At 43.3% G+C, this 12,560-nt stretch overlaps 2 protein-coding genes across 3 annotated transcripts; both read left to right on the top strand.

Annotated features, from left to right (window-relative positions):
* LOC8076490 (probable serine/threonine-protein kinase BSK3) lies at nt 952–8,323 on the top strand. 2 transcript variants are annotated; one of them, XM_002447305.2, is made up of 12 exons: nt 952–1,209; nt 1,331–1,468; nt 2,190–2,407; nt 3,272–3,407; nt 3,680–3,813; nt 3,893–3,998; nt 4,628–4,713; nt 5,257–5,445; nt 5,739–5,903; nt 6,356–6,469; nt 6,719–7,005; nt 7,756–8,323. In XM_002447305.2, the coding sequence occupies exons 2-11, from the start codon at nt 1,390–1,392 to the stop codon at nt 6,962–6,964; spliced, it is 1,473 nt and encodes a 490-aa protein (XP_002447350.1). In that variant the 5' UTR covers nt 952–1,209; nt 1,331–1,389; the 3' UTR covers nt 6,965–7,005; nt 7,756–8,323. The 2 variants fall into 2 exon arrangements, with proteins under 2 accessions (XP_002447350.1, XP_021318606.1); XM_021462931.1 differs by lacking the exons at nt 952–1,209; nt 1,331–1,468 and adding an exon at nt 1,984–2,018.
* On the top strand, nt 10,988–12,260 carry LOC8076491 (casparian strip membrane protein 1). The gene is made up of 3 exons (XM_002447306.2): nt 10,988–11,469; nt 11,552–11,675; nt 11,812–12,260. Exons 1-3 carry the CDS (start codon nt 11,120–11,122, stop codon nt 12,025–12,027), a joined length of 690 nt encoding a protein of 229 aa, XP_002447351.1. The 5' UTR covers nt 10,988–11,119; the 3' UTR covers nt 12,028–12,260.

Raw genomic sequence — 12,560 nt, forward strand, 5'->3', positions numbered from 1 at the left:
TTCAATTTATCAATGGTGGAATTAGGTGATGCAGGGGCTCGAGCCCTTCTTCCGCAAGCCCATGGAGACCTCATCAAAGTTATGCACAATAAAATGAGTACCCGCGGAGCTCAAAGTGCAAGAAGACCACAAAATGAGTGAGTTTAGGGATCATTTGACACGACTCTTCCTAGCTCCGATTCAACATTGTTCGTTACTATAGCAATATTGTACTGCAAAGCCAATAGATATATAAATTGTGGCTCCACTGGCTCTTCCAATTTATTTCTCGTTGATCCGCCCACCTTGCGAATATTGACGCGTACATACAAAGATTTCATATCCGTATCAGCATAACCCTCTATAATTTCCACTTCAACATTGAACCTTTATTTTATTTGTTATATAAAACTACACACTCCAAGAGCCTTTATTAGTTTTTAGGTTAATTTGCTCAGGGCTTCTCATTTAGCCACATGTGATATTTGAATCTGTCGCCGCCACCTCTACTCTTCTACAGAAGAAAGAGGAGCAAACAGACCAGCACGTCGTGTGGCGAATTTTCTCCGTGAGACAACGAGGGCGTCAGACGTCCTCACCTGCCGCTGCCGGCCGGCGAACCCGTCTTCGTGCTTTTCGTGGCGGCCGTGACCCGTGAGGCTCACGTTGTTGCGTTCCCGGGCCACCACCACCGCGGCACCGCCCGCGCCCCGACCCGAGCGAGCGGAAACGCCCCCGCGGAGCCCGCCGCGCGCGCGCCCCGAGCAGAAACGCACGTCGCCAACTTGCCGTGCCGTTCCGGCGGTTTGGCGCGGCTACCCCCTTCCACGCCATTTGATGCTGCCTGCCTCTCATGAACCTTTTTTTTTAATCAGAAAAAAAATTACCGCTTGATTTGACGCGATTAAACTGGTAATCCCGCACTGCTCCCGAGTACAGGCATGTCGGTATAAATAAACCAGAAAATATTCCCGTCGAAATAAACCAGCAGGAAATACTCCTGCTGCTACTCGAACCAGCGGCTCGCCTCTTCTCTTCTCCTCTCCTGTCCTCTCCCCTTCCTCGCTCAGGCAGGGGACGACGCGCCCCCAACGGAACTGCTGCTACTCCCCAGCAGAGAGCAGAGAGGAGAAGACGAGAAGATCCCATCCACTACCGCCCGCTCGCCGTCCTCCTCCCTTCTCGCCGCGCCGCTCCGGTTCCGCCCGCTCTGCCGCTTGCTCGGCGCAGGTGAGCAGCTCGCTCGGTCGCTTGGATTCGGGCGGCCCCGTCCCGTGCTCAGATCCGGGCGGGCTTTGAATTCCGTTCTCACCTCCCAGGTTTGCTGCTCTGCTTGCTCCGTCCCGTGCAGGTCGCCTCGGATTTTATTCCCCCACGCCGCCATCCGTCTCCGGGCTTGCGTGGATCGAAATGGGCACCTGCGTGTCCAAGGCCGCCTGCTGCTGCCGCAAGCCGAACAACGGGGTTACCCACGAGAAGACTGATACTGGTGCGGATGCCTTCCGCCTTCCATGCCGCCGCCTCGGCGCTTTGCTTTTGCTGTTTTTGGCGGCTGGTTTTCCCTTCTCCGAGATAGTTTTTGTTGCCTTTTTTGGTTTCTCTTCTCCATTTTTTTTTCACCACCGAGATTGTCGGCAGGAGTAGTATTTTTGGATACTTGGGTTCGCGTAGGGCCGCTACGTCCGCATTTGGATGGTTACTAGATTGAGTAGGGTGCTGGTTGATTTCCTCAACCACTTCGTTTCCATCCAGTTCGACACTTCGATGCGTGATATCTGCAGTTGCGTTTCCGCACCACTCCTGAGCTTTTTTTAAGGAGCCGTTTCTGATTTAGGCGCTCTTTCCTCTTTGATAGTGGTGATTATGGCTGGAGATGGGTTTTGTTAGGTCTGCGGATTACTTTTTCCATGCGATTTTGTGGTGTTCGGATTCGCGTATGGTTGTCACATCCGCATTTGGATGGTTTCTAGATTGAGTAGAGTGCCTATTGATTTCTTCCACCCATTGATTTCCATCCAGTTCGATTGATGATATCTGCAGTTGCGTGTTCACACAACTTGAGTTTTTTTTTTAACTGGAATTGTTTCTGATAACGGGGCTCTTTGATGGCTACTGTTTAGGCTGCAAATAGGTTTTGTTAGGCATGTGAATTAGCTTTTCCATGGAATTCGCAGTATTTTGACTGCAACACTTGTTTTACTATTCAATAGTGACGGAGGACGAGGAGGCATACGACCTGCCTGCGTTCCAGGAGTTCACCTTCGAGCAGTTGCGGCTAGCTACATCAGGGTTTGCGGTGGAGAACATCGTGTCTGAGCACGGTGAGAAGGCGCCCAATGTGGTATACAAGGGGAAGCTCGATGCCCAGCGCCGCATTGCTGTCAAGCGCTTCAACCGCTCTGCCTGGCCTGACCCACGCCAGTTCATGGTATCCCAGCTGCCTTCTCGTTTACCCTTTCTAATTATGTGCATCTGGTGGGTGTAATTGGTAGTTCGTTACCTGGTTGTTTATTTTGGGCATTGTGGATTCCTTGCAACTTTTGGTTGACATACCTAAGCTCTGAGAATGCCTCTTATCATGGAGGTTGTTGATTTGTACCTGTTCCAGTGATGATATGCATGCTTGCTATTTACTTATTTTGCTTTTGGATGGATTATCATGGCTTGCAAATGGAATGGAATGGCGGCACCTACCACCTGTTTGCCTATCATTTTCTCTTTTGTTTTGTTTGATTGTTAGATTCCATTTCTAAACAAGTGCTGTGTGAGACAGCTATCATATCAGCTGCTATGAGTCCCATCATTCTGTCCATTGTTGAACATCACTTTTTGCCCCCCTTTCCAGATTGAACTGGTTAATGTGAAGTTACACATGTACTATTAGCTAGAACTAGAGCTTGTGTTGTCATCTCAGTAATGATATAGTGCCAAATATGGGGAACTTATGTGTTTATTTCTGTACAGCATTTTATCCATCTCAATGATGACACTTTAATAGGGGCCATCAGCTTTTGTCAACCACATTTTGTATCTTTGATTCTCTCAGATCTACTTGTACTAGTGCTTTATGCGCCTTTCAAATTGTGACTTATCCACAAGATATTTTATCACTTATGGTTCTGTTAGTCTGTTCTAATTTTACTCTGCATCACATGTGTTAGTGTAATAGATAGGGGAAAACATCCTCTTCTTTGTGTGTAGGATTGTATTTTATTTGCTTTACCCGCAACTGCAAATTGTCTAGGACATGGTCGAACACTCACTGACCTTTTGGGAAATATGTACCTTGCAGGAAGAAGCTAGATCAGTTGGCCTGCTCCGAAGCAAAAGGTTAGCAAATTTGCTTGGTTGTTGCTGTGAAGGTGATGAGAGATTGCTTGTTGCAGAATACATGCCCAATGATACGCTAGCAAAACATCTTTTCCACTGTGAGTTCTTCGAAAATCTTCTATGTTTTAGTTATGTTTAGCATTACAAAACAATTTGCATTCATAATCTGTCGCTCGACTGTAGGGTATTGAGGATGATGCCATCACATTTATTAATTATTAAACTGTTTTTGCACAAGATCTTGCATTGCATCTATTTGTGAATTTTCTCTTTGAACTTCTAATGGGATCAAGACATCTAATACGTTGTTTTGACTGCCTGACAAGATTGATAGTGTAATTACCCCCATATTACTCTGTGCATTTCTCAGGGGAGTCACAATCAATGAAGTGGACCATGAGACTAAGGGTTGTTCTCTGTCTTGCTGAGGCTTTAGAATATTGCACCAACAGGGGCCGTGCTCTCTACCATGATCTCAATGCCTATAGAGCTCTGTTTGATGATGTGAGTATCATGTGATTTATTTTTTCAGCATGATCAGCAGTGGGTTCTGTAACACAGTTATGCTGTCTACATGCTGCAGGACTGTAACCCTAGACTTTCCTGTTTTGGCCTCATGAAGAACAGTCGGGATGGAAAAAGTTACAGTACCAATTTGGCATTTACGCCTCCAGAATACATGAGGACTGGTGGGTCTTACTTTTTTAATGACCTAAACCAATTTGGTTAGTAGCAATTTAATGTGAGTTTGATTTAATAATTAGTGCTGAGCTTCCAAGGAACTACATTGTATTATTCACCCTGTTATGTTCTTTTACATGTGGAACACTTGAAGCAAGTTATTTATAGAAGCTAAGGTACCTTTGCAAAGCTCGTTTGGATCTGCCATTCAATGGTGCATCTGGATACAGTGCAATTATATTTTATGTTATGATTTAGAACCATTTTTGTGGCAGGACCTATAGTAGATTTGAGCAAAACATAGCATGCACTAATGGTTTAATCTGCGAAGTAAACCTAATTGATACAAGTGATGACGAACATTTTTACAGAGCATCACACATGCAAATTCATATTTTGACGATTTGTCTTTGCTTGGGTTTAATGTTACCTTCAAAATTATACATGTAGATTGTACATTCAATTATACATGTAGTCTGAGCTATCTGAAAACTCTGGACCATTATTTTTGTGTAGATTGTACAAGAATATTAGATTATCTTTGTAGAAATTGTACAAGATTATAAGATCCTCTTTGTATTAACCTCAAGCCGTCAACATCTCATTCCTGCGTTTTTGTCTTCTGTTTTACCTGCAGGACGTATCACTCCTGAAAGTGTCATATACAGCTTTGGAACCTTACTGATTGACGTTCTTAGTGGGAAGCATATTCCTCCTAGCCATGTAACAACATTGAGCTCTAATGCTTTGAGAAATGTCCTTGTTTTAATGTTTTAAGCGCTCTCTTATGTTGACTGATATGACAGCATCTACTAGCAATTTCATGTGAATATGACAAGCTCATAGTCCATAGAAGGCTTATTTAGCAAAAAGTTTAGTTACATTGCTTTCTAAAAAGATAGTTACGTTGAACAATGCAAAATCACTTTGTCTATAGGTTTCAGTCTTCACCTTCATTAAACAATGTGAGATAATCTCATTTTGGGTTATAGTTACTCATTCAAATCAACCTGCATGGCAGCATTGGTCTTATCTAGTAGACCATAAGAAGGGCAACCTAGTGTATAATTATCATCTTGACTATTTTGCACTGTGAGAAAGTGTTGTCTGATGACATACCTGTTTTGGAACAAAGTATAATGAGACAACAGTGACCGTTATATGCAACAATAACTATCATTTCACACAATTATATTCCTGATTTGTTCTATGTTCAAGGAAAAATCAGTTGTACCAGACTAATGATTGTGGAGCAAATATGTGCAGGCCCTTGACCTGATTCGGGACCGAAACTTAAATAAGCTCTTAGACTCATGTTTAGAGGGTCAATTTTCAAATGAGGAAGGAACAGAAATGGTGCGATTAGCTTCAAGGTGCCTTCACTATGAACCCCGTGAGCGACCTAATGTCAGGTCACTTGTGCAAGTATTGACTCCTCTACAGAGGGATGTCGAGGTGAATACTTTATCTTTCTATTGTTAGCATTCTTGAATTCAGGCTTGCATTATCTGGCACTATGTTGAGAAAAGTATGCAATGGGTTTGAGGGCCATTTCAGTCATTGTCTTCAGATAGCCCATTCATTAAATCACCAGACATTGTGTTCAGCATTTAGTCCATTCCTAATTTAGCCTGACAAAATAATTGAATTGCAACGGGTAATTTCAGTCCTGTCTAATCCAGGCCGTTTCAGCCTGTCTGAAGATAATGCTTTGACATCCTTGTTGACAATGTTTAAATCTTTTGCAGACTCCATCTTATGAGCTGATGGGCATTCCGCGTGGCGGTGCATCTTCTATCCAACCATTGCATCTTTCCCCTCTCGCCGAAGCTTGTTCCAGAAAGGATCTGACAGCAATACATGAAATTCTAGAAAAGACGGGCTACAAGGATGATGAGGGGACTGCAAATGAGGTTCATTTTATTTATTTATTTTCTTTAGAGGTTTAAAGACATTGTTTGTTCATACTTTAATACAACATTATCAGATACATTCAAACAAGCAAACCATTATGATATTTTTTTTTGCACAACAAAACATAGATAATACTTGCCGGTAGTCATTCTGATGCATATTAGATTCGTAGTCTCCTATAGCAACTTTATTTCATATGCAGATACTCTAAATACATAATCAAAACCTTATCTTACATTTCAGGATGTTCATTTGGTATAGTTGCATTTAAAAGCCCTTTGTATGCTATTTAATCTCAATCGCACAGATTACTTTGTGCTGGAATAATTTTTTGGGGTTCATCATGTGGTTTGAAATTTGACGTTTCTTCCATATATTTTTCAGCCAAATTGTTCATATTTGCTGCTATGTCATCCTTTTTTTTTTGTTCTTTTTTTTGTTTGTGCTCCAGCTCTCGTTTCAGATGTGGACAAATCAGATGCAAGATACATTGAACTCAAAAAAGAAGGGTGACAATGCTTTTCGACAGAAGGATTTTACTACTGCCATTGATTGCTATTCCCAGGTTTGATGTGTTCTGCCCTTTTATTTTATATGGATGTGACAGAGATACTGTGGAGTTGCATGATTGAATATGATTAGGAGTCATATAGGTTCAACGTCTTCCAATTTGTTCCCTATATTAAGACACTATTGGAAAATAGCTCTGGGCTACATACACTAAAAGTATTGATGTTCATGAGTACATTATAACAGGCATATCACAGTTACCTGAAGGCTGCTGCTGACCCGGTCTTTGTTCTTTATCATGCAGTTCATTGAAGTTGGTACAATGGTTTCTCCAACCATTTATGCTCGACGCTGCCTGTCATATCTGATGAATGGCATGCCACAGGAGGCATTGAATGATGCAATGAATGCTCTGGTAATATCTCCGACATGGTCAACAGCATTCTATCTTCAGGCAGCAGCACTATTATCACAAGGCATGGAGAATGAAGCCCAAGAAGCACTCAGGGATGGTTGTAGCTTAGAGCAAAGTAGCAGTGGTGGACATTGAGTGTGACAAATTTGTAGTCCCCAAAATGCACATAATTTCAGGTATATATATTCTTTTTAGAAATCCTACTTTTCTGTTGGGATCTATAGTTCTATGCCCTACTTTCCATATCATGCAAATAGCCTGCTAATCTAGGATTTCATGGTGAGGGTGTGGCTAGAGTTCCATTTCTTGTTTTGGGTTTTAAAATTAGTAACCTTGGTAACTTCTCGTCCTGTTTTGAGTTCTGAAGTTCAGTTTGTCGATTGGATTTCTTGGACATTTTGAGTTCTCGAGTTTGGATTTTGTAATCTAAGTAGCTAGTAAACGTACTTCTATATACTCCAAAGCTACATATTTTCGTGACCAGAGGAAGTATTTAGCAAGATGGGATCAAATGGGGAGTCTGACCTTAGACCAGTTCTTTGAGAACTAACTGATGCCAGCCCAGTTTCAGTTTTGGCTGTTAAGGATAAAAGAACTGGTTAGTTCCGGGTGGTTTTTGAAACCTGAGCTACTGAGCTGTCATACCTGGCTTTTGCTCTGCAGCACTGTCCCCGAATCCCTGGGATCTCAGAGTCTTTATTTTTTTCTTCTATTGTCATGTTTGGATTATGCTACTTGCTTGAAACAGTACTGAAGCTGCTGCCTTGTTTTGTTTTGACTAGAATTGTCATTTAACACATGAAATTTTATCAAGTTCATCAATATGCTGCTGTCTATCTTAGTGGTCTCGAGAAGTTCCATAAGCAATCTTGAAGAAAGATGTTGACGTCACTATCTTTTCCTCGTCATTTTGTTTTGTGGTGCAGGTGCTTGTTTGAAGAGAGTATTATTGGCTATGGAAGCAGTTGTCAATTTGTCAATTTGGCTAGGGGTTCGTTAACCTTCTTCAGATTTTGTGCGTGTGGAACGTCGTCCGTCGTCCATATCTTCAGGTAGGATGTACATATGGAAGAAAGCGACAACAGAGGCTCTGAAAGAGAGGACAAAGACATCCAAGGTGAATAAGTGCCGCAGACAGCAAATTAATGGGGAGAAGAAAGTGAAACTTTTTTCTTGGTCCTACTGAAACAAAAGAAGGAAACCGTAAAAAAAAGGGGGATTGCTGATGTACATGTACATCTTTGCTGGTGGTAGGTGCGTAAACCTGTACAGCAAGCGTTGTTTTTACCCTGGCTTTGTTCTTCGTTTCTTATGCGTTAGCTCCCATTGGTATATTTCTGGATAAGATAGTGGAATTCTTTTAAAAGGCAAAAAATGTCGGCGTTCTGGTTGTTCTATTTCTTCATCTTCATGACTTCAACGCTTGAACCCCTTGCTCCAGATAATTTTTGTGGGAGTACTAATGTGTGGTATTCATATGCTAGTTAACTGCCATCAGAATGTCTGATTGTTCTAGCGTACCGCTCGATTCTGTCTGGTATTTCGCAGCAAGCACTCAAGCCCTCGTAAGGGGATGCAAATCTCCCGGGCACGATAGCGGATCGGCATTGCCACGCTGGCTACGCTAGGGGGCCATGAAGCCTGCGGGCGCCGCGAAGCATAGGGGCTTGTTTAGTTGTCAGCATAGAATTTACGCACCGCATGCAGTTTGTTCATGTTTAGTTGTTAGTGGAGGTTTTTAGATCAACACAGTGCTCCATGCCTCCATACAGCATCATCTCTAGTGATTTAGTCGTATTTAGTCGATACGGATTTGCACAAGTAGATGGGTACATACAGTGGCGGACCCAGAAATAGTTCAAGAGGGGGCTAAATAACATAAGCAAAATTTTTTTTCTTGCTCAATCTAATACACTAAGGCCTTATTTAGTTTCAAATTTTTTTGCAAAATAAGAATAGTAGCATTTGTATTTGACAAATATTGTCTGATCATGGACTAACTATGCTCAAAAGATTCGTCTCGCAAATTACAGATAAACTGTGTAATTAGTTATTTCTTTTATATATATTTAGTGCTTCATGCATGTGCCACAAGATTCGATATGATGGAAAATCTGAAAAATTTTGCAAAATATTTTGGAAAATAAACAAGACCTAATAAATATATCTAATATTGATAATTCAATATTGATTCAAAGTGTTTAAAGACAAAGATTCATAAAATAAACATAGAAAAATACTAAATATATGGAGTCTTTTGCTAAAAAAAAACCTGTTAAAAAAAGTTTTGAGCCAAGAGGGGGGCTGCAGCCACCCCAGCCCCCCTCGTGCGTCCGCCAATGGGTACATAAAAATGAAATATTCTCATTCATAGCTTGATTAGAAATATGAATTCTTTACACGAACATTAAGGTACATGCAATGTAATGTATGCGACCAAACTTTTTTTTTTACCATATACGATTTGTCTGTGCAGGACGATTAAACTCCAAGACATTGCTTACATTTATACTGATTCATAATGTAAGCAGCCAGAAATAATTTTACCAGATGTGATTTGTCTCTGTAGGACAATTAAACTTCAAGACGTTGCATACATAATTTATGCTAACTTGAGTTGTGCTATGTACAAGCAACCAATCGCTCTTGTAACAACTATGCCGACTACGATCATGTTGAATGCAGAACAACAGCGCACAGATGCCGAGCGAGATGTGTTAATTAGACTGATTAGGCCAGTCTCAGTGGGGGTTCAGTAGGATGTTATGCACATTTATTAGAGCGTCATGTCAGCAAAATTACACTTTTTGCATGAAACAAAGAGAAGAGAGAAGGAAGTAGTTTCACCATGGTGAAACTCCGCGGGCGTTGTTTCCCACGCGGTGAAACGGGATGAAATTCCCACTGAAAGCTAAATCGTTTCACCATCTTGCATGTGATCCAATCATTTTGCAGTAATTAAATGATTTGCCTAGTCTAGGAAACGTCAAGGTAAAACTCATGCATTGTGGAGGTTGTTTTATTATTCGTTTCATTGATGCCCTGTCAGCGGATTTGTTTTGAAAACAGTGCATTGAAACGAGCCACTAAGACTGGCCTTAGGGATGCAACATGGGTTATTTGAGAACTCGAGAAAAGTCATAAAAAATTAAACCTATTTGTGGGTTCCCGGACAACCCATCTTGCATTCCTAATCAGTCTGGCCTGTGGGAACAAGGGCAATGCTAATGCTATCCTTCAAGCAAGAACATGAGCCATGGTCGGGATACATTTGCATTGCTCTCCCTCCGTTCCAAAATAGCTTTTATTCTCATATCTCAAAAAACAACTTTAACTAAATATATATTAAAAATATTAATACTTATAGTATATAATTAGTATCATCGAAAAGATCTCTGAATCTAGTTTTTTTTGATACATTTACTTGAAAATAAAAATGTAATATGTATTTGTTTATAAATCTAGTCAAACTTATGATAAGAAAATCCAAAACGATAATTATTTTGGGACAAAGAGAGTAGAATGTAAACAACACATCAAGACCAGTGTCCCGGGCCCACATGCACTAAGCGAGCTGTGGTGGATAGTGTAGTGTAAACAACATACCAAACTACGTGATCCCAAACCTCTTGGGTAGTGACACACTAATCTTAATCTGTTCATAACAAATCAGCGAACAGTATTTTCAGTCATGCCCTTATTAGCCAAGCGAATAGGGGTGAATACGAGTGCAACTAAACACTTGAACCAAGTAAAATATGGAATTACGAGTACACTAAGCACTTGAATTAATTGTAGTGGAATACGAGTAGAGCCAAATAAAGCCTTAAGCGAGTGAGACCGGTGTCGAGAGCCATCCATATCAAGGTTTGCTAAAAAAAGCAGTTTGTGAATGACAAGACAAGACTTGCTCGTTGTATCCTACCTCTAGATTCCACACTAACACAGAGTCTCCCAATCACGTACTCTTATCTGCTGTGTTGGCGCTTTTGCATAGCAGTTGGTAACCACTCCGGGCTCCATATATTCCTAAACCACACTACTACACCCTCTCCGGCTCCCAACCTCTTCGCGATCCAACTTCACTAACTTCACTATCACAATCACCCCAACACAGCTCGTAGCAGCTAAGCCATCTGACGCTATAAATGTTCTCTCCTCAAACTCAAACGACGCAACGCAAGCAAGCAGTCGAGCTAGCTAAGCTAAGCATCTCCCAGTCTCGGCACCTCTATCGCGCCGCCTGCCGCCCGCGCCTAGCTAGCTCCAACGACGCAGCAGCAACCAACCATGAGCACCAGCGAGGCCGGCGCCGCCGCGACCGTGATCCCCATCGACGACGTGGCCCGCGACCACGGCAAGGCCCCGGCCGTGGCCACGGCGCCTCCTCCTCCCGCTGCAGCAGCGGCGGTACCCGCGGCAGCGACGACGACGGCGCCTCGGAAGACGGGGGTCCCGTTCTTCCGGCGCGCCGACCGCGGCAGCCGGTGCGTGGCGCTCCTGGACTTCGTGCTGAGGGTCGCGGCCTTCGGGCCCGCCCTCGCCGCCGCCATCGCCACGGGCACCTCCGACGAGACGCTCTCCGTCTTCACCCAGTTCTTCCAGTTCCACGCCCGCTTCGACGACTTCCCGGCGCTCCTGTCGGTGTCGCCCGCCCGCCCGCCCGTCCATTCCAGTGCATGTCGATCGACTTGAGCTGACGACGAAGAACGCATGTTGCAGGTTCTTCATGGTGGCCAACGCGATCGCGGCGGGGTACCTGGTGCTGTCCCTGCCCTTCTCCGCCGTCATCGTCCTCCGCCCACAGGCCATCGGCTTGCGCCACCTCCTGCTCGTCTGCGACATGGTATCCCTTCCCTTCTCCCTCTCCGCCGGCACTCATCCGTCACACACTGCACTGCACACACGACGACACGCCGCTGATCAGCTCATCAGTCGCTGAGTACGTACCAAGTTCTTTCATGGTGCGTGGTTTGCTGCAGATCATAGCGGCGCTGCTGACGGCCGCTGCGGCAGCGGCGGCGGCGATCGTGGACCTGGCGCACTCGGGGAACCTGCGCGCCAACTGGGTGCCCATCTGCATGCAGTTCCACGGCTTCTGCCAGCGCACCAGCGGCGCCGTCGTGGGATCGTTCCTCGCCGTGCTCGTCCTCTTATTCCTCGTCATCTTGGCCGCCTTCGCCATCAGGAAACGCTGAACTCGATGATTTTCTGCCCTGTTAGGGCTGCATGCATGCGTATGCGATGTTGCTGTGTGTTTGCATCGTGCTATGTGATTTCAGCTGTGGTATGAGATATACTTGTGTAAGTGTACGTGAGCAGTGGCTAGTGGAGTGGAAGTGCTTGTGTATGATTCTCATATTTGTTGCCTGCAATGCAAATGCAAAGGTGGTCACAGTGTTCTTTAAAATCTATACGATATACTATATCATTCAACGTTCTTCAAGTTGGTTTGATTCGCTGATCGAATGAACTTAGGTCAAAACACACTGTTCCATTGTCCATATTGTTTTCTATTTTTTTGAAACTTTGTCTATGTTATTATATCATTGTTTATATGATGATGAAAAGGAATCATCATGAAAATAAAGTGACACGAATTTGATCCCTTAGTAGAGTCTGAGCGTTCATGTAAAACTCTTTTGACTCCGTAGGACGCTGCTAAGACGTGTTATGCTAAACTGTTCCTCTATATCTTAACATAGAAATGCGCAAACCTTTTATGTGATTG

This window comes from Sorghum bicolor, chromosome 6 (genome assembly GCF_000003195.3).
Source record: "Sorghum bicolor cultivar BTx623 chromosome 6, Sorghum_bicolor_NCBIv3, whole genome shotgun sequence".
In the NCBI taxonomy this organism is placed as follows: Eukaryota; Viridiplantae; Streptophyta; class Magnoliopsida; order Poales; family Poaceae; genus Sorghum; species Sorghum bicolor.

What these genes read in the sequence shown, in the direction of transcription:
- LOC8076491 (XM_002447306.2), top strand. Translation starts at nt 11,120, where the DNA reads ATGAGCACCAGCGAGGCCGGCGCCGCCGCGACCGTGATCCCCATCGAC. An exon ending in GACGACTTCCCGGCGCTCCT is followed by an intron (nt 11,470 to 11,551) that starts GTCGGTGTCGCC and finishes CGCATGTTGCAG; the next exon opens with GTTCTTCATGGTGGCCAACG. An exon ending in TCCTGCTCGTCTGCGACATG is followed by an intron (nt 11,676 to 11,811) that starts GTATCCCTTCCC and finishes GGTTTGCTGCAG; the next exon opens with ATCATAGCGGCGCTGCTGAC.
- LOC8076490 (XM_002447305.2), top strand. Translation starts at nt 1,390, where the DNA reads ATGGGCACCTGCGTGTCCAAGGCCGCCTGCTGCTGCCGCAAGCCGAAC. An exon ending in AGCATATTCCTCCTAGCCAT is followed by an intron (nt 4,714 to 5,256) that starts GTAACAACATTG and finishes AAATATGTGCAG; the next exon opens with GCCCTTGACCTGATTCGGGA. An exon ending in ATGAGGGGACTGCAAATGAG is followed by an intron (nt 5,904 to 6,355) that starts GTTCATTTTATT and finishes TTTGTGCTCCAG; the next exon opens with CTCTCGTTTCAGATGTGGAC.